Below are 20,109 nucleotides of genomic sequence, written 5' to 3' on the forward strand. Positions count from 1 at the left end.
ATGTTTGCTTATTATTGGAAATTGATAACAGTTACGAGTCAATGTCCATGAACTTTGTATGGTTATTATTCTTCGGATGAAAAAGAAAAAGAAGAAAGATCAATAGCTGGTGGTATTTCATATTATTGTGGGGAAATGTTGCTAGTCATTAATTTCAAGTTCAGATGCTTCTTGTGTTATACATCAATCCTCTATCTTGTTGTATGTTGTACATAAGCTGTATTAGATGCAATATAAATAGACAGTGGTAGAATGTATTGTCTATCTGGTTGTACGTCCTCAAGTATTGTAGTTGTTATCTCACTAAACACGTCATTGATAACCATGTTAGCCTTATTAACCTAAAATGAGTATGTACTTTTAGGAATAAAAATGCTGTCGTGCCTACTAACTGAAAAGATTCTCTTCACAAATCTACATTCGGATTTGTGCTCTGTCAGACTTCTGGTATACTCAATGATATCTTCCAATTCGGTGAAAGCCTATAATAAAGTAAGCTATTGATTCTCGAATACATATATACATATATATATTTATTACGTTATACAGTAAAGTCTCAATGAAGCTCTTCAGTTGCGGAATGTGTGTACACATAGGAAGCCTTGGCTTTGGTTTTTTTGTGATCTTAAAGACCCCATTTTGAAAAGCTAGGGCAATTTCTGTTGTATGTTCTTTCAAACTGCCAAGAAGGGGGTTTCTAGGACCTTCAGTAAGATCAAGACTAAATGAACGGAAGAATATTTTAATTAGATAATAAAGCAGGAGAATATTGTTTTAATGTATTTACAAATGTCTTGTTGTTGTCTGGATGAACCCGAAGTCAGCATGTTCAAACACATCAAAGTCTATCGGATTTCCATAAGTATGAAGAACTGTTCTAATTGACTTGGCAGAGGGAGTTGTACTTCTGAAGGCGTCCAATAATTTTTCAGTATGCTTTGACAGTTTAACATCATCCAAAGAGGAAGCTTTCATGATGCCTTCATATTCATTTGCTTCCTTTAACATTCTGATGACATTATCTGCAGTGAGGTCAATGATTCCTAAGAAACCAACTCTATTTTTTTTTTTTGGAACAATTATATGAGTGAAATTTAGGTTTAGCTTCAATTATTATGATTACCTATCCGTGTATGACTCGATAGAGTGTTCCAATATTGAATCGATACGATAATTTTGTGGTGAATCTGAAAGTTCGTCTGCGTTTTCGCCTGCGTGTTTGTCAGTGTGTTCGTCTGCGCGTGAATTCGAGCAATTTATGCCCTAGCTGAATTCACGCGCATCATTCATCTATCAATTTTAGCATGTTAAATACGCAGCTCATAGGATATTTTTGGTCACGTTCTGACCTCTGATTCATATAACAATCTGAGAAACAATTCAAACTTACTGCCTTAACCAGTTCTGTGCTGGAACAAATAAGATTCCAGGCACACTGGGACAAATATCATCAGGCACACTTCAACCTTACGTAAATGCGGATATCTCGCAGTGGCCTTGTACAATTCATCTAAATTCTAAACCGAAATAAAACCATACAAGGACTCTTGTTCGGTCTCGCTGACTAACTTAGTCTCTACTTAACTTGAATTATTATTTCTGATATCAAGAGATATCACACTTTTCTCTTCAATTTACCTGTTCTGTCAGAGACACAAGATTTTCGCAAATTGTATGGTTCATTTCAGCTGCTGTTTTTTGTTGTTAACGAGTAACAACCTCCTTTAATTCTTATTGATTCTTTTCCTTCCAGTATTTTTTATAAGCAATACCGCAGGAACAGCATGAACAGTTTCCTTTCCGCTTCTACTCAATTAAAAAGTAAAACAAAAGGTATTTTACTAAATCCATGTTTTCTTGGTTTGTAAATACTATTCGCACCTTGAACAAATTCTTTACCTCAAGTACAATAGCAGTGAGTTGGTTTGACTAATCTTTTGAAAGATTGTCCAACATATCTGAGTGATGGTTTTTCATCCAGCCCCATTCTTCTGCGAATGAAAAATAATCAAGTGGTGATTCACTAGTTGTGAGGGACGCTTTAATTCACTCTTTGTATTTGTAGTCTTTTTCGTATTCCTCTAATTTTTATCCTTCATGAGATAAAAGAACAAAGAATAAAAAATCTTATTTCCCAAGCTTAATATTTGCATTTAACCATCAGAGGTTAAGAGGCTCAATTAAGCAGTTCAAGTCACATTTTTTCCTTTAAATTATTCGCTTCTTCTATGGATGCAACTGTTAACAAAGCTGCTGCAATATCTACATGTTTCCACCAAGAAATCAATTGATGCAGTTTTGTACCCTCTACAAAGTTCATCAAGGGGGGCTCCTGTCAGTATTTAGGCTTGAGAACTTGTTGGCCAAAGTCTTGTCGAGTATTCAACTATTGCATTAGGGATGTAGGCTTTTGTACTTCCCTTCCATGATAATGAAAGATGACTTAAGGGTTTATTATGTTTTTTTCTAGTGACATTAACTAACTAATCAAGTATTTTGTCCAATTACCTATGAACTATAACTACCAAGAACAAACTATAGTCATCTCCCTTATAAGCTACTTTTACAACTTTTTTTTTTTGTTTTTTTTTTTTTTGTTGTACTCCTAAAATATGAAATAAAGACTATGTTTCTGTAAAGAAGGACGAGTGATTATTGGTATCACTAAGTGGTTAATTCTTCTAACAATGAATTTACGTTGAAAAAATATTCAATTCGAATAAGTTACATAAAGGGTAATAACCTTATAAAAACACTTCTTTTTATGAGTTTGGAGCGAGTTACCTCACAACGGCTTCATATTCGTTTAAAGTTGCCAATGTCTCGATCCTTTAGAATCCCACAAAGACCTAAAAATCCCTTCTATTTTTGTATGGGAGAATCACACCGGTTTTATTTAAAGTCATCTTATTGTCGTTATGAGGGACAGTAAAGCGCATCGGAATGGTGAGGGGACGGCGGAAGCAAGGAACGGTAATGCTGTGGGCTGTAAATTGCAGTATCTGGAATAGAACTTTTCGTGGAGAAAAAGAAGACCAGAATCGGTTGCAGATCAATATAGTCATCAGCAGTGGATAGGGTAGGTGGTTCGATGCGTTGGGCGGGTAGACATTGATGATGCAGAAAAGGTCGTAGTTGCATTTGACCGGACCATATCAAGCTACGTAGAAGGTAGGTGAGGTTTCGATGACCGATAACCTCATCGGCATTCCGTAGTCAAATTCGTAGTTGGGCAAAATCATAGGTAAAACGTCCGTAGTACGGATATCTCTCACGCCAGGGTGTTGACCCACTAATCGAGACAACAGGTGGGGATCCGTCTCAGGGGATTGAAGAACGTCTAGAATGGATAAGGGGAGGGTTGTAAAAGGATTCAGAGAACTAGTTCGAATAGAAAAGGAGGTGGAGTCAATCGCGTGTGTGAATATTTTAAATATATTCATGAACGACAGATGAGAGCCCTGAATCATACGAGGAAACCACTGAGCTCTGCGATAGTTGGGAAATAACAGATAGTAATGAAAGGAAGGTAGTATTGTGGATTTACAAAACCATTTGAAGGTATAAAGCAAATATGTCATGACTACAGTTAGTCGAGAGGAGTCGGTCGTACGCAGTAATAGGCCTAACCAACGCCATACAAGCGCAGATTGTTGAAGGTTAGGATCGAGTGTAGCGAGACCCCCTTGAGAGCGAGGGGAAGTTAGTTGTTCCAAGGAGAGCTTTGGGAAAATTCCGCGGTTGATAAAGGCGGTACCTACCTGGCGAAGTTTGTGGAGCTGATTTTGGTTGAAGGGTGTGAGGCGCAAAACATACCACAATTTAGAAAATAGTAAGCTATTGACAATGGTGGCACGTCCGCGAATCGATAGCTGACGTTGCGTAAAAATCCTTTCTGTGAACATATAGAATAGAAAATCGCTGGTGCTGAATTGTCTGACGCGTGGTTTTGTTTGGTCTCTCTAACCTGGTGTGCTGTTAGTGCTATCAAGACGGGATTGGGCTGCCATCAGGCTTTTCATGTTATACTTCAGCTGATGGTGCTCGGAGCCTCTTTAGAGTTCTCACATCTATAGTTTCCCTTTTTTAATTTTTGATTTTTTAGAGTTATTAAAACAGCCCAACCTCTTTCTTATTTTTTTCCCTCTAATTTCCCCCAACTCATAATAAACCTTATTATATTTTTATATTTCTGTTTTCCATCACATGTGCAATTTCTAGCCAAAGTCAAATTGCACAAAAGGGACGGGGCCTGGCGAAAAAGTAGTAAACGATCAATAAAATAGACTAATAGAGTTTAGCTGCACATCATCAATTCGACCTTTTACAAAGCCAACAAAAGCAGGTCAGATTTACATAGAAGATATCTACTACTCATTAAGCGGACGTCGGACTTGTGTATGAGTCTTGAAAAGCAACGAAATATACAACCTGCAGAGAGATTCACAAAAAACTCTAAACCTTCGTTAACATGTAGGAACTGAGTGGAACATTAGTGAAGTAGTCAAAATTTGAAGCATCATGATCGAAAGAGGTAAGCATTGGTATCATCAGCTGTATAACTGCTAGAGAAATCTAGGTATTTCATAACGTTCATCTAATAAAACTCATTTCAGTAAATTCAGAAACTGTCTCACTAACAATTTCAGTTAGTCTTAATAATATAAATTAATATTATGAAATTTTTCAAAAAATGTCCCAAACTGAACCGAAAATAGTGTATTAAGACTTTTTCTTTCAGAGTAACAAGATGGTTTGAAATGGCGGTGCTGTTAGTACCATAGACTTACCATGCTTCCAGAGTAAAAGATTGAGCTTCAAATGTCGAAATGTGAATGGTCAACCCCAGATTTGCGTAACTAAAGTATATTTGCTTTTCTCCGTTGATCAAAAAGAAAGATAGGCATTTGGTAAGGTCCCTCTGACGATACTCAGTGAAGCTTATCATGATTCATTTTTCAAGACAGAGTGCACGTCTATTGCAAGGTATGCCCAAACGCTGTTAAATGAGTGCACGAGCCTCACCATAACCAACATGGACAGATTGTGAGATTATTTAATTGAACTTGAATCTCTTTTTTTCTCTTGATGATATCCTTAATTTTTCACTTTTTTGACGCGGTGGATTGACTCGGTGGAAGAACAATTACCTCTTTTAGAGTTTAAATTTTGCACAATACTTTAACACTGTTATAAAACGAATCATTATCGTTTCTTTCTATCTCTCTTTTTTCCTTCCTTCAACTTTACCCTGTTCCATCGTAACTCTTGAAGATTCGCATTGCAATGTTGAGATCAGTTTTCGCAGTAGCAGTCAAGCCCACCACCGCCCGCATGGTTAGACCTGCTATTAACCAATTCAAGGTAGCAATTTTGGTTCTGCAGTTGTTATCACGAATATTCTGAATAGAAGCTCACTGTTTTGGCATTCAATTATAGCGTGGATATGTTTTCCCTGCTGGTCAAAGAGAGGTGAGTCGGTTACTGAGACGGAAAAAGCGCAGAAACGAAAAATAACTTACATACTCTATCACATAGTTCTTGAATGACAGACTCGATAAGATCGACCCCGAAATGTTTGACATCATCGAAAAGGAAAAGAAGAGACAGAAGGAAAGCATTGATCTTATTCCTTCAGAGGTAGGGATGGTTTTCCCAGAAAAAAAAAAGGATGCGTCCAATAGAAGAGAGAGATTAAAGGTTTATCGTTAATTACGACAGAACTTCACTTCAAGAGCTGTCATGGATGCGCTCGGAAGCGTTATGCAAAACAAGTATTCCGAAGGTTACCCCGGTGCTAGGTAAAAGGACTATAAGAATGTGTGGACAAAGAAATCCCGATTTCTAAACCAAGAACCCTCAATTATAGATACTATGGTGGCAATGAATTCATCGATATGTCAGAAAATCTTTGTCGTAAGAGAGCCTTAGAAGCCTTCGACTTGGATACTGAAAAGTGGGGTGTTAATGTTCAAGCTTTGTCTGGTGCTCCCGCTAATTTATACGTTTATGGTGCTGTCTTGAAGCCTCATGATCGTATTATGGGTCTCGATCTTCCTCATGGTGGACAGTATGTATTATATATATAGAGTTCTTAAACTATTTTACACCCTTAACTAAGCAGCTGAATTTGCCTCTCCTCAGTTTATCTCATGGTTATCAACTTCCCAACAAAAAGATTTCCCAAGTCTCAGCCTATTTTGAAACTTTACCTTACCGCTTAGATGAAACTACTGGTCGTATTGACTATGATGCTTTGGAACAAAATGCCATGCTCTACAGACCAAAGATCATCGTTGCCGGTGCTAGTGCTTATGCCCGTAATATTGATTACGCCAGAATGAAGAACGTAAGCTTAGATTCTAAATGCCCTTTTATACTACGATAGCTATTTTGATTGTAAGACTCATACTCATACTCATACTCATGCATTATCTTATAGATTGCTGATAAATGCGGTGCTTACTTGATGGCTGATATCGCCCACATTTCCGGTTTGGTAGCTGCAGGTGTCTTACCTGGCCCCTTCGATCATGCTGATCTCGTTACCACCACTACACACAAATCTCTTCGTGGTCCCCGTGGTGCTATGATCTTCTTCAGAAAGGGTTTAAGAAGTGTCGATAAGAAAGGAAAAGGTAAGCATAAGAAGATATGATCTTAGATCGCGAACGTTTGGATTGCTGACAAGCCTTTCTTTTTTCTTTTTCTCAGAAACCCATTATGACTTAGAAAATGCTATCAACCAATCCGTATTCCCTGGTCATCAAGGTGGCCCTCACAATCATACCATCAGTGCTTTGTCTGTTGCTCTTAAGCAAGTCAAATCTCCTCTCTTCAAAACATACCAAGAGCAAGTTCTTAAGAACAATGCTGCTTTCGCTGATCGTTTCAAGGAATTAAACTACGATCTTGTGTCTGGCGGTACTGATAACCATTTATTATTAGTTGATTTAAGATCTCAAGGTATTGATGGTGCTCGTGTTGAACGTATCTTGGAATTGGTCAATATTGCTGCCAACAAGAACACTGTCCCCGGTGATAAGAGTGCTCTCATTCCTGGTGGTCTTCGTATCGGTACACCCGCCATGACAAGTCGTGGTTTCAAGGAAACTGACTTTGTCAAGGTCGCCAACTTCATTGACCGTGCCGTCAAGATTGCTCAAGAAGAAAAGCCAAAAGCTGCCGGTAAGAAATTGACTGATTTCAAGAACCACATCGGTGATGGCTCTTCTATCCAATCCATTCAAGATTTGAAGAATGAAGTTACTCAGTTTGCTTCTGAATTCCCTACTGTTGGTTTCTACGAGACCGAAATGAAATATCAATAATCAATTCATTGATATCATATTTTAAAAACACTTGTACTATAGAATTTGAACAATAAACCTTGCAGTTTTTTTTTAATATTGTAGTAATATATCAATTCATTGAAAGAATCCCTCCTTCTGATATGGCAAAATTAAAAAAAGGTTCTTTTCAATCCAACTTTCTGCTGTGTTCATTAAACTTATCAACCCTACTTTCGGACGGTGTCTAGCGAAGTTAGTACCGCCTCGCAGGAATAGTGAAATGAATTTTTCTTTTTCTAAACGCACACCTTTTTTTTATTATAAAATCATTGTGGGTTCCTTATTGTTCTAAGGATTCACAATTACGGCTTATAGCAATTGCGTCCAGAGAGACATTAGCTTGACTTCCCGTGTGTTGAACGATCAAAACTCTCCAATATTCAAATTCAGTCAAATTCTTTAATCCCCGTATCAATAGGGCTTTGTTACGGGGATTAAAATAGAGACTGAATGTAAACGGATGTCGTAGGGAATAGTTGATCTTTCTCGGTGACTCAAATGTACTAACAATGTACCAACTGCCAACCCAAGTTAAGAGATGTGTCAAAAAGATGTTTATTTTAAAATAATGTAGCTTGAATAATGGCTACCTGTCAACCCAAGTTAAGAGATGTGTCAAAAAGATGAAGATTCTCAAAAGGGGCAGCAGACAAGAGCATTAAATACGTGAAGCGGGATTAGAATAGTTAAAAAAATATAAGTAAAAAAAAAATATATAAAATGAAATAACGCATCAGCTTAAACAGAATTCTTTTATTACAATATTTAAAACCCAATGAGCACCAAAAATTACCCGGAGCAGATCCTAAAGTTTGTATAGTGTAGACTATATATTGCTAAAAACCCCTTAGGGCTCAAGGATAAAAAGGATTATGTACTAAAGGGTTGTGGGAGGGAAGAGGGTAACCAGTCGAGCAATAGATGCCCTAACCGAGGAGTTGTAGGCAGCTCTCGAGGGTGGTGAAAGTAGTCGAGTTCAAACAAAATGTGACAAAGTGCTGGCCATAGAAAATGCCAGTTTTGTATTTGGGTTGGGTTGTTGATCAGATGTGTAGGAAGACGGTTGAGGACATAGGATATGGGATCACAGACTGATATGGGGAGTCGTAGGCGGTGGTGCATGTTTAAACAGGAGATAGCGTGGAACTTTGTAAGTAATGACGAGGGATGTTTGAGGCAATAGGTTCGGTGGCCTGCAGGAAGCCAACCCAAACGCCATCGGATACATCGGCTGCGTTCATTAGTTGACATTGGAATATAAAGGATCGGGTCGATCATTAATCGAGAACGGCATTGAGAGATCAGTTTGGAGTTGGGGCTGTTCGATTGTTGGATGTGAAGGAGGCTAGTACGGAAGTTAGCAATACAGCGTGGCGGAGCAGCTGATTCAGATCGTTGATTGAGCGGAGAAGAAGTGTAATCTTGCCAGATCGGAGAACGAGCAAGCTTGCAATATAATGATTTACTCTGTTGCTGGCCTATATATGGGAGTAGTATCGAGATTAAAGTATCAGTAGGCAGTGAGGTAGAACGTAATAGGAACTTAGCTTGTAGGACGAAGGAGCGTTCTTTCATGGTGGGCAGATTGGCAAGGTGGAGCATAAGTCGGGCAGACGATCTACTGGATCCACCAAAGATTCGTCGAATACACTTGTTCTGAGTATCCTCGAATTGTTTATATTGCTTCGCGGTTAGGGGGCTAATGGCCAGTCCGTATTCCATCTTTGCGCGTACTAATTGGGCATATAACCGTAGTGAGAGCAGTTTTTCGAATCCACCAGGATTGACACCGATTGCTGCTAATTGATTCATCGTAGTAAGGGCCTTAAACGTGTTAGTACGTGCTAGTTCATTTATATCTATACTACCACCTGGTTGAAAAGGTATCCCTAGATACGGAAAAGTGAGCTGATGTTGTAGAGCAACTCCATAAAGCTGGTAATCTATAGGGTGCGTTGATCTGTCTAGTATAACACATTTATTCGGATGCCAGCGATAACCTAGCCGAAGACTATGAGCTTCACATTGTTGCAACAGGGTCTGAAGATGATCTTTATCAGTAATCAAGACGACGTCGTCGCATATAGTAAACAGTTGATATTTAGAATCAATTCCGGAACAGGAAAGATCCAGTGGGCTTGGACGGAGCAGTGTAGGTAGTTCGTTAATGTAGTATGAATAGAGTATAGGAGATAGTATGGATCCTTGAAGAACACCAGTAGTAGGGCTGAAAGGTTCTGACTTGGCATTGTTCTGGAGGACTTCAATGCTGACATCGTCAAACATGTTTTGAAGTAGGGCAAGGAGCGGTTCTGGAATATGGGGACGAAGCACTGTCCATATGACGTTACGGTCAACCGTATCGTACGCTGATTTGATATCGAGGAAAGCTAGAACTAGTTCGATCTTGTGCTGGCGTTTCAAAATATTGCAGATTTTTGCTAAACAAAGAGCTTGATCTAAGGAGCTACGGGCAATACGGAATCCACCCTGCGCAATATCGAGTGGGGGACTATTGGCCAAAAGGTAATTTTGGATGCATCGCTCTAAAATTTTGCGAAAAATAGATGTAAGACTAATTGGACGGTAGTTACCTGGATCGGTTGAGGGGCCTTTCTTATAAATCGGAATCGTTTGGGCAATGCGCCATGACTTAGGCGTATAGGACCATTTCCAGGTTAATTGGAAGAGATTTGAAAGAAAGGGTGCTATTCAGTCGCTGACTGGTTGCAGCATTTCAATTTTGATATCATCCACCCCGGGAGCTTTCTTATGGGGGAGGCTTTTGATCGCATTTACAATGGTATCCTCAGATATGAAGAACTCGTTTAAAGTGAACGCTTGCGTGGGCCATGTGGAAGTACAGAAGTTTTCTTCCGTACGAGACACTTTCGAATTTTTTAGTGGATAATTTGTGTTTTATTGAAGACGTTTCTAGGTAAAAACAGGATACGAATTGAAATTCCTGTTTAAGATCTTTACACTTTAATTGGAGACATTACTTTGAAGGTTATTAGATATTTTCAATTGATAGCGACTCTACGACTAAAGTTCCACGAGATATATGAGTTTTTTAGCGCGACACAGGTCTTATAAGCATAATAGACATAGGGTTGACGTTTACGAGACGTTCTTTATGGATCAGATAAATTGATCTACGGGTTCTTCCGCCACATACGTACATAACAATTGTTGTTGTCAATCGTAATAAACAATAAATATTGTCAAACTCGAAGCATTTACAGAAAGTTGCCTTTCCTTTGATTTCCATCTTCTTCTTCTTATTCTTCTTTCATACTTTCTTTTCTCTATTACTCACCATGTACAAAGCCGAAATCTTGCAAAAAATCAAATCGGTGGCAGAAGCCCATAAGAATAAAGTCAAAGATGAGTCCTTCCGTAAGTAACACATGAGCGCGCTGCCACAAATAAATTATAGTGGTAATCCTCAGATTATATTTTGTATGACTAGTAAACATCGAATGCGAGGATTGCAAAACATTCGGACATTTGAACAAGGCATACCATGAATGCAAGTTTTACAAAGCAGTTTCTGCGCGTGATGGTAAGTATCATGCTCTCACTGCAAGACAAGTTTATGTTTGCTTAACGCAAATTCAGTTGGAAGTAGCGGCAAGAAACGTAAGCAATCAGCTAAAACCAAGGAAGAAAAGAAGCAAACAACTGGAGATATTAGGTGCATCAGTTGTGACTTAAAGGGTCATTCTACTTCTCGTTCCCTCGAATGGAAAAGTTGCCAAGGGTTATACAGCCCAACTCGAACAATTCTGCAAAGTCTTCAACTTCAAAAAGTTAGGCTTCAGAAGGTAAAGTAGTTAACACTCTGCTAAAAGGATTCTGTTCTCGATTACTTTTTCACTTTTATCGTAGTGTTGCTGAGCTTAAGACAAACACAAGTGTGCTCTTCCCGAACCTGATTCGATCTGATGGCTTCACTGTAGACTTTTTATTTAGTCGTAAGAAGAAACCAAAAGAAGACGCCATTATTGATCATCATGACTTGACGTTGGAAGGCTTCTCATATGCAGAGATCACAGCAAACTACAGACCCGCATTTGTTGATCCTGGTCGAAAGACCGTATTTACAGCAGCGATCGGGTTAGAAACAGAAAGACATGAGATACGACGCTGCTCAACAAAAGAATATTACCACATGACGGGTAGTACTAGTATCAATTCAAAATCAGAAAGGAAAAAAGCCAATTGTACGATAAAAGATATAGAAAGCAATATACCGAGTTGCAAAACAGGCTCGCCTGAACATTATGAAATATATACTACTTATATACTGCAACATTTAGAGACTCTGTTCTCATTCTACGGGTCTGATATGGGTGAAACAAGATTCCGTCTGTATCAAGGCAGCAAGCGTGCTGCAGATATGATGGTGAACATGCTTGTTGATGGAGGTCTCAAATACGACAAAGAATTACGGAAAAAAGAAGGGAAGAACAGATGAAATGGCCAAAGAAGAAGGGCAAACCTAAACTTAGTAAAACAAGAAAAAAAAAAAGAAACCGAAAGAGAAAGAGAAGCAGGAAGAAGAAGAGAAAAAGGAAGATAACCATGTTCGGTAAATCTTGTAGCGATTAACTGTCAACTGAATTTGTGTACTGTTTTTTGAATATGAGTTTGCGTTGAGATAAAAAGAATATCTACGTCAAGGTAAAAATAGTTTTACGTTGCTTAGTAATAAAAAAAATGTAAAATGACCTAAAATATCGTAAAGGTTTCGACTCCTTTTAGTTTAAATATTAGAACAAACATGCAAAGCATTAGTGAATTTATCACTAATAGTGAAATTATTTCAGATAACGATATGGACATTTCATCTGACGATTATATGGAAGATGACGAGCAGGAAGAAATGGAAATCGCGAAGTTCAGTTTGAGCGAAGAATGGATGGAGAAAATAAGACGAATTGGGAATGATTCTCTATCATATGTACGTGAATATATGGAAGTAGATTTAATAGAGGAAGAGAATGAAGATTTTTTTGGAGATGCTTTTCTCTTCGCAGAGTCAATGTCATTGAGAAAAAGACATACGGCTTTAAATGTTAAAACAAGAGGTTCTTACAGAAAATATACTCCTAAACAAGTTGTGAAACTCTTCGATTTAATAATCGAAGAAGGATTCGCAGTAAAAATTGCAGCTTTAGCCACTGGGGTTAATGTACGCACTGCCCAGAATTACGTTAAAACTTATAACAATGATCCTGAGAGACGACTCCCAGGATCTTATTCTAAACCTCGTGGAAGACCTCGTAATAAGTTGACTGATATCGAAAAGAATACCACTGAGTTAAAGTTAAAACTTTGTAAGAAATTTGAGGGTTTGAAAATCTCTATTTCTGCCAGCCACAAACATTTAGTACATAAGCATAACATTACGTTAAAGAAACTTGTAAAAATACCAGCAGCAAGAAATTCAGACAGAGTAATAGCATTACGAAAAGCGATTGTTGAACAATATAAGAGTGATGCAGATATGGATTTTTCTAAGAATTGCGTTTTTATCGATGAAGCAGGTTTCAATTTGCATACGCAAAGAAACCACGGCCGTTCATTAAAAGGCACACCTGCAAATGGCACTGTACCAACTGGAAAAGGTGTAACCATTTATAATTTTAGGTGCAATTTCTCAAGCAGGTATCATAAATATTTGAGTTAAAGAACCAGAATCAGCTTCTTCTAAAAAAGAAGGGCAGATGGTAAGGAAGCAAAAATAAATGGCGAAGTTGGGACAAGATCTGAACACTTTATGGCCTATCTAAACAACGTAATGGATACACTAGATAAAAATAATATAAAGGGGCAGTATATTGTTATGGATAATGCACCTATTCACAAGCCAAAAGTAATCAAAGCATTAATCGAAGAACGAGGAAATAAGTGCATACATTTGCCACCATATTCTTCTTTCTTGAATCCAATCGAGGAATTTTGGTCAAAAATAAAAGCTGGTGTTTGAAGAACACCATTTTGACGGCAGAGGATCGTTTCACAGATCGTATATGTGAATCAGCTGGTAAAGTAACAAAAAAAGATTGTGAAGGATGGAATAAGCATTCAATGTCATTTTTCCAAAAGTGTTTGAATGAGAAAGAATCTTTAAAATAGTCAGTAGGAGTGCAGCTTTCAACAGAGCACTCTGAATGTTCAATGAGCTTTTATTTATTCGCTATACGTACCGTACGTACCGTACCCAAAAAATGAAAAAACGTACCGTACCGTACCGTACCGTACCCAAAAAATGAAAAAACGTACCGTACCGTACGTAGCGTACCCAAAAAATGAAAAAACGTACCGTACCGTACGTAGCGTACCCAAAAAACGAAAAAGTGTATCGTATCGTACTGTACCGTACCCAAAAAACGAAAAAGTGTATCGTATCGTACTGTACCGTACCCAAAAAATGAAAAAAACGTACCGTACCGTACCGTACCCAAAAAATGAAAAAACGTACCGTACCGTACCGTACCGTACCCAAAAAATGAAAAAACGTACCGTACCGTTACGTAGCGTACCCAAAAAACGAAAAAGTGTATCGTATCGTACCGTACCGTACCCCAAAAAATGAAAAAAACGTACCGTACCGTACCGTACCCAAAAAATGAAAAAAACGTACCGTACCGTACCGTACCCAAAAATGAAAAAAAACGTACCGTTACGTAGCGTACCCAAAAAACGAAAAAGTGTATCGTATCGTACTGTACCGTACCCAAAAAATGAAAAAAACGTACCGTACCGTACCGTACCCAAAAAATGAAAAAACGTACCGTACCGTACCGTACCGTACCCAAAAATGAAAAAAAACGTACCGTACCGTACCGTACCCAAAAAATGAAAAAACGTACCGTACCGTACCGTACCGTACCCAAAAATGAAAAAAAACGTACCGTACCGTACCGTACCCAAAAAATGAAAAAACGTACCGTACCGTTACGTAGCGTACCCAAAAAACGAAAAAGTGTATCGTATCGTACCGTACCGTACCCCAAAAAATGAAAAAAACGTACCGTACCGTACCGTACCCAAAAAATGAAAAAACGTACCGTACCGTACCGTACCGTACCCAAAAATGAAAAAAAACGTACCGTACCGTACCGTACCCAAAAAACGAAAAAACGTACCGTACCGTTACGTAGCGTACCCAAAAAACGAAAAAGTGTATCGTATCGTACCGTACCGTACCCAAAAAACGAAAAAACGTACCGTACCGTTACGTAGCGTACCCAAAAAACGAAAAAGTGTATCGTATCGTACCGTACCGTACCCAAAAAATGAAAAAACGTACCGTACCGTACCGTACCGTACCCAAAAATGAAAAAAAACGTACCGTACCGTACCGTACCCAAAAAATGAAAAAAACGTACCGTACCGTACCGTACCCAAAAATGAAAAAAAACGTACCGTACCGTACCGTACCCAAAAAACGAAAAAACGTACCGTACCGTTACGTAGCGTACCCAAAAAACGAAAAAGTGTATCGTATCGTACCGTACCGTACCCAAAAAACGAAAAAACGTACCGTACCGTTACGTAGCGTACCCAAAAAACGAAAAAGTGTATCGTATCGTACCGTACCGTACCCAAAAAACGAAAAAACGTACCGTACCGTTACGTAGCGTACCCAAAAAATGAAAAAACGTACCGTACTAAAAATCAAAAGGAGTAGTAATAGTCAACTTCGGTATGCTTTCGTCGTCTACTGCGATGGAATGAAAAAATTTCAGAAGAACCTTGCTCCTTTAAATGCTTCTAGTAAGTGGGGAATGACAGGCAAAGACCAAGAATCTCGAACAGTGACCTTATTCGGAATCGCCCAACCTGGATTACTTGATTCTGCCTTTGTGTGCATGGCTGGAATGATTTACTCCTGTTTCCAACATTTCTCGAAGCTCTGACTTTAATCTTTCCAAGTCTGAAGGACTCATACTAGAAAAGGGGCGCTTCATGATAGTCGTAGCATCACCGGTATCAATGCGTAGTTTTAGTAAGTTTGTTTGCTTTATGTCTTGATAAGTGGTACCAAACGCTGCTCTTTTCTCCAGTATCAGCGCTATCGCCTGCTCTTTCTCGGATTGAGAAAGCCCACGGTTGTCGTTAATTTGCGATATGAGTGTAGACAGGCCGTCCTGTGATTCAACCTCATTCGAGCTGTCCTCAATATCCGCACTGGATATAGCCATTAGGGAACTTTCTGTGCTGTACGCCTCCTGCAGTGGGTCAAAATATGATACTGGAATTCTTTGTAAATTTCCGCTTGTACGAATGTACCAGTAAGAACTCTTCAAATCGACACCCACACCGATCTTTTGCATGGCCAGCCTGCCTAAAATGAAGTCATATGATTCTGAAACATCCAAACAGATAGCATCAACCATAGATAGATGTTTGACCAGAAATGATTTCGATCTCAAGGTTCCTTATGAGTCCCTTAGGTGTGATTTTTCGACCATCACCGACCATTAGCTTTTCAGATTCGATGGGTTGTAGTTCGTTATTTAGCAAGCTTGCAAATCGTACTATGGCAGACTATACATGGGGCACAACCGGTGTCCAATATCAAGCGGAAAGCAATATCGTTAATTTTACCAGGTACATGCGGTGCATGCCGACCTTCAGCCTCGTCTGTGTACAGCATCTCATCTATGTTCGTGCGAAACTCTGGCTTATCCGCTGGTAATGGTCTTCGGAATCCCGTGTGTGCCTTGAACGATAGTGCACATATATCGTTCTATGAAAGTGGAAAGACCTTCTCATTTCTTAGCTCACTGATTATTTTGGCGGTTCGCTTAACTGGACCACGTCCACAATAGTTTCCAAGGTTCCCTTTTACAATGGGTCGGATCGCGAAGCTTCAAATTCGTGGAACAGTTTCAAAGAAGCATTGGAAGAAAAACAAAACATCGTACATCGCGACGACATACACTATTTGAATAAAGTTATGAAGATCAAACGCAAGAAGTATAGCACAGTTACAAAGTATATAAACAAGTTGGAGGATGCAGTGCATCCAAGAGAAAACAATTGGTCGCGTGAATGCAGAGAAAACCCAAACAAAAGCATGACCTCCTATGAGGAGGACTTCTATGTATCCTTATTCGTCAGACACTGTTCCCCTGCAGATATGAGGCGATACCTAAATAACCAGGAACCAATGACACTTCGAGAGGCGTACAAGATAGCTCGTAAATTTGAACAGGACGACTCTGACGCCGAGAGCTCGTCAGAAGGCGACAGTAGCGCAGATGACACGGATACACAAAGTGATAGCGATAGCAACAGCCACAGTAAGGGAGAAAGTTCAAGAAACAAGAGTAATTCGAAGGCTCGATCAGTTATTACTCGACCTCCCCTACCAAGCAAAATTCAAGGAAAAGAGCAGGATTTACAGTCTGCATTAATGCTTGCATTGGAACAAAACCAACAATTGCTGCTGATCCAACAACAAGGCGCATGAAGCTATGTGTACGGTACGGTACGGTACGGTACGCTTTTTTCTCTTTTTTCTTTTTTTTTGGGGGGTACGGTACGGTACGCTTTTTCATTTTTTCATTTTTTTAGGTACGGTACGGTACGGTACGCTTTTTTCATTTTTTCTTTCTTTTTTTTTTGGGTACGGTACGGTACGCCATAATCCTTATCACTATGACTGATTCTTTTCATTTGAAAGCAAATGACGAGCTCATTAATGGTAGGTAAAAGATGTTGTATAAAAAACAATACTTTTTCTCATATAAAATACAACTTAAAAAATACAGATTACTCTCTCCCAAGAAAGTTTGTTCCAGGGACGGATTTAATAAGCAAAGCTGTTCTTACCAATGACGAAGTCATCAATATTTTATGCAAAAGTGTCAACAATAGCCCACAGGATCATTACATGGCTGCCCCAAGTGAATTCTTCAAGAGTGCCTGTGACGTTTTATACCTCCCAAAAATGACCCTTAGTGAATATTCACCAATAATAGTAGAAGTCCAAAAAGTTGTGAATGAAAAATACATGTCTCGCGCAACACGCTACTCCACGTTGGTTTACGAGAAGTATAATAAATACCCAATTGTTTTAATAATTGGCGTGTCCGCAGTAACCACACCAGTAGCCAGCAAATTAACTACGGCGATAGACTACCCGTACTGCCTAGAAGTACCATGTCTCTTCTGGGCTAAACGCTGTTTAATAATGTCTTCTATAACATTATCAAAGATTGATCGGGCTGAGCAACTTGCTTCGCTGGCAGCTATTGGTATTTTTTTATGTTCACAAAAAGTGTCGATAGCCCACCTTGACTACGCCTCTGATAATTCTACTATGCAGCTCTTATACAAGGTAGCAAGAATATATGTTGAGCAATTAGCTGGAGAAGAAGCAGAAAAAGCAGAGGCTATTAATGCAATTTGTGATAATACGGCAAACCAAATTGAAAAAATTAAAAGGCACATGCAACAAGGGGATGAAACTGCAATTGAAAAAGCAATGCTATACTTAGATGATACCGTTGACTATCTTAAAAGACAAAAAAGAAAATATACAGCAGGAAGGGAGACAACACCTATTCCCGACACTCCCCCTATCAAATATTTGAAGTCAACACAATCAAATCGAACCGCATACAACAACTTCAGTGAACTTAATGATTATATAAAACGATTCCGAAGTGAAAAGACAGGAAGAATCAGCTGGGTAGAATGCTTTAAGCAAGGTCACGAAGAAAAGAAAGCAGTAATCATGGAGTATAAAACAACTGAAAGTCTCAGAGGATACTACAATAAACATATCAAGTCTTTTACCAACAGTACCATACCCTCTACTTCTATTAATACCATGCCCTCTATCTCTACTATTAGCACTATGCCCTCTGCTCCTACCAATACCAACACTTGTGAAACGCTTCAAAAGTAATCATTTATGAACAAATCATTTATTTAACAATAAAATCTTTTTATGACACTTAGTAGCCATCACTATCTCCAATAATAGGTGATTTTCCATTTCATTTCTGTTGTCAATAATGTATTCTGACAGCAATAAACATTTTTTTGCCCAAAACGTACATTGTATTTCTCTTAAAAATGAAAGCTCTTGATATTGCGTAGTTCGATTAAAAATGTTATCATTAACTTTTCTGTTGGCTGATGATCAAACAAATAGGAGGAGAATTATAACGTTCAAAAATATCGCTACAATCTTGAACTATTTGAGACATATTCAGACTGTCTAATTTTTCACTGATGAGTACCAAGTGGAATATACAGTGTGTTGAAGGCACAATTATCTGTTAACTCTCTTGTTGTATAAATATATGGGTTTTTTGTGCATTGAGGAGACTTTTAGTAATAATATTAATGATTCGTTGGTCAGTGAGGATAAGGTTATAGATCAGATAATTTCTAGGTGTATATTTCATTTGGAATAACAAAGTTACTGAAATCTTGATCGCTTTCGTCTAAACTCGAAATGTCTTGTTGGTCCATTACGTACCTACTAAAAAAAAAAGATCTTTTTTTTAGAGTTCTTTCATCGAATCTCCAAAAAACGGAATAGAGCAAAATATTACGTCATAAAACCATACATAGCAGAAAATAACAAAAACCACAAAGCCTATATTTTTTTTATATGTACTTCTTACTGTGGGATTTTAACCTTGTAAAGTGTAGCACGAGAGACGATACGGTACGCTTTTTACATTTTTTGGGTACGCTACGTACGGTACGGTACACTTTTTCGTTTTTTGGGTACGGTACGGTACGATACGGTACGTTTTTTCATTTTTTGGGTACGGTACGGTACGGTACGTTTTTTTTCATTTTTGGGTACGGTACGGTACGGTACGGTACGTTTTTTCATTTTTTGGGTACGGTACGGTACGATACGATACACTTTTTCGTTTTTTGGGTACGCTACGTAACGGTACGGTACGTTTTTTCGTTTTTTGGGTACGGTACGGTACGATACGATACACTTTTTCGTTTTTTGGGTACGCTACGTAACGGTACGGTACGTTTTTTCGTTTTTTGGGTACGGTACGGTACGATACGATACACTTTTTCGTTTTTTGGGTACGCTACGTAACGGTACGGTACGTTTTTTCGTTTTTTGGGTACGGTACGGTACGGTACGTTTTTTTTCATTTTTGGGTACGGTACGGTACGGTACGTTTTTTTCATTTTTGGGTACGGTACGGTACGGTACGTTTTTTTCATTTTTGGGTACGGTACGGTACGGTACGGTACGTTTTTTCATTTTTTGGGTACGGTACGGTACGATACGATACACTTTTTCGTTTTTTGGGTACGCTACGTAACGGTACGGTACGTTTTTTCGTTTTTTGGGTACGGTACGGTACGATACGATACACTTTTTCGTTTTTTGGGTACGCTACGTAACGGTACGGTACGTTTTTTCGTTTTTTGGGTACGGTACGGTACGGTACGTTTTTTTTCATTTTTGGGTACGGTACGGTACGGTACGGTACGTTTTTTCATTTTTTGGGTACGGTACGGTACGGTACGTTTTTTTCATTTTTTGGGGTACGGTACGGTACGATACGATACACTTTTTCGTTTTTTGGGTACGCTACGTAACGGTACGGTACGTTTTTTCATTTTTTGGGTACGGTACGGTACGGTACGGTACGTTTTTTCATTTTTTGGGTACGGTACGGTACGGTACGTTTTTTTCATTTTTTGGGTACGGTACAGTACGATACGATACACTTTTTCGTTT

General features: G+C 38.7%; 8 protein-coding genes across 8 annotated transcripts; 5 read left to right on the forward strand and 3 right to left on the reverse strand.

The window, feature by feature from the left end:
* Positions 1-62: 62 nt before the first annotated feature.
* BDF20DRAFT_579931 (uncharacterized protein) lies at positions 63-1,184 on the reverse strand. Its single transcript, XM_053075798.1, has 5 exons — positions 1,124-1,184; positions 788-1,057; positions 548-721; positions 393-482; positions 63-303 (listed from the first exon to the last, which is right to left on the reverse strand). Exons 2-4 carry the CDS (start codon positions 1,006-1,008, stop codon positions 437-439), a joined length of 441 nt encoding a protein of 146 aa, XP_052935943.1. The 5' UTR covers positions 1,009-1,057; positions 1,124-1,184; the 3' UTR covers positions 63-303; positions 393-436.
* Positions 1,185-3,155: 1,971 nt separating this feature from the next.
* BDF20DRAFT_913969 (uncharacterized protein) lies at positions 3,156-4,022 on the reverse strand (the record flags this gene model as incomplete). Its single annotated transcript, XM_053084131.1, has 2 exons — positions 3,156-3,895; positions 3,968-4,022. The coding sequence occupies 2 exons, from the start codon at positions 4,020-4,022 to the stop codon at positions 3,156-3,158; spliced, it is 795 nt and encodes a 264-aa protein (XP_052935944.1).
* Positions 4,023-5,286: 1,264 nt separating this feature from the next.
* Positions 5,287-7,331, forward strand: BDF20DRAFT_913970 (serine hydroxymethyltransferase-domain-containing protein; the record flags this gene model as incomplete). Its single annotated transcript, XM_053084132.1, has 8 exons — positions 5,287-5,364; positions 5,440-5,472; positions 5,539-5,640; positions 5,722-5,801; positions 5,870-6,070; positions 6,145-6,349; positions 6,443-6,638; positions 6,715-7,331. 8 exons carry the CDS (start codon positions 5,287-5,289, stop codon positions 7,329-7,331), a joined length of 1,512 nt encoding a protein of 503 aa, XP_052935945.1.
* A 3,341-nt stretch (positions 7,332-10,672) lies between these two features.
* Positions 10,673-11,959, forward strand: BDF20DRAFT_942723 (uncharacterized protein; the record flags this gene model as incomplete). Its single annotated transcript, XM_053084810.1, has 5 exons — positions 10,673-10,751; positions 10,825-10,917; positions 10,974-11,049; positions 11,072-11,179; positions 11,244-11,959. The coding sequence occupies 5 exons, from the start codon at positions 10,673-10,675 to the stop codon at positions 11,830-11,832; spliced, it is 945 nt and encodes a 314-aa protein (XP_052935946.1). The 3' UTR covers positions 11,833-11,959.
* A 179-nt stretch (positions 11,960-12,138) lies between these two features.
* BDF20DRAFT_942729 (uncharacterized protein) lies at positions 12,139-13,447 on the forward strand (the record flags this gene model as incomplete). Its single annotated transcript, XM_053084811.1, has 2 exons — positions 12,139-12,813; positions 13,008-13,447. 2 exons carry the CDS (start codon positions 12,139-12,141, stop codon positions 13,032-13,034), a joined length of 702 nt encoding a protein of 233 aa, XP_052935947.1. The 3' UTR covers positions 13,035-13,447.
* A 1,276-nt stretch (positions 13,448-14,723) lies between these two features.
* On the reverse strand, positions 14,724-15,947 carry BDF20DRAFT_876208 (uncharacterized protein). Its single transcript, XM_053081352.1, has 2 exons — positions 15,031-15,947; positions 14,724-14,752 (listed from the first exon to the last, which is right to left on the reverse strand). Exon 1 carries the CDS (start codon positions 15,761-15,763, stop codon positions 15,212-15,214), a length of 552 nt encoding a protein of 183 aa, XP_052935948.1. The 5' UTR covers positions 15,764-15,947; the 3' UTR covers positions 14,724-14,752; positions 15,031-15,211.
* Positions 15,923-16,870, forward strand: BDF20DRAFT_876210 (uncharacterized protein). Its single transcript, XM_053081353.1, has one exon. The coding sequence runs from the start codon at positions 16,327-16,329 to the stop codon at positions 16,840-16,842; it is 516 nt and encodes a 171-aa protein (XP_052935949.1). The 5' UTR covers positions 15,923-16,326; the 3' UTR covers positions 16,843-16,870.
* BDF20DRAFT_976172 (uncharacterized protein) lies at positions 16,851-18,343 on the forward strand. Its single transcript, XM_053085077.1, has 3 exons — positions 16,851-16,880; positions 16,987-17,076; positions 17,144-18,343. The coding sequence occupies exons 2-3, from the start codon at positions 17,031-17,033 to the stop codon at positions 18,283-18,285; spliced, it is 1,188 nt and encodes a 395-aa protein (XP_052935950.1). The 5' UTR covers positions 16,851-16,880; positions 16,987-17,030; the 3' UTR covers positions 18,286-18,343.
* Positions 18,344-20,109: the final 1,766 nt, after the last annotated feature.

The sequence above is a fragment of the Mycotypha africana genome, assembly GCF_025528875.1.
Source record: "Mycotypha africana strain NRRL 2978 chromosome Unknown BDF20scaffold_6, whole genome shotgun sequence".
NCBI lineage: Eukaryota > Fungi > Mucoromycota > Mucoromycetes > Mucorales > Mycotyphaceae > Mycotypha > Mycotypha africana.

Excerpts from the sequence above, each read along its gene's own strand:
- BDF20DRAFT_876208 (XM_053081352.1), bottom strand. The coding sequence starts at position 15,763 with ATGGTTGATGCTATCTGTTTGGATGTTTCAGAATCATATGACTTCATT.
- BDF20DRAFT_579931 (XM_053075798.1), bottom strand. The coding sequence starts at position 1,008 with ATGTTAAAGGAAGCAAATGAATATGAAGGCATCATGAAAGCTTCCTCT. Across the intron at positions 722-787 it reads CAGACAACAACAAGACATTT|TCTTGATCTTACTGAAGGTC; the intron begins GTAAATACATTA and ends CCGTTCATTTAG. Across the intron at positions 483-547 it reads AGCTTCATTGAGACTTTACT|GCTTTCACCGAATTGGAAGA; the intron begins GTATAACGTAAT and ends ACTTTATTATAG.
- BDF20DRAFT_976172 (XM_053085077.1), top strand. The coding sequence starts at position 17,031 with ATGACTGATTCTTTTCATTTGAAAGCAAATGACGAGCTCATTAATG. Across the intron at positions 17,077-17,143 it reads AAATGACGAGCTCATTAATG|ATTACTCTCTCCCAAGAAAG; the intron begins GTAGGTAAAAGA and ends TAAAAAATACAG.
- BDF20DRAFT_876210 (XM_053081353.1), top strand. The coding sequence starts at position 16,327 with ATGAAGATCAAACGCAAGAAGTATAGCACAGTTACAAAGTATATAAAC.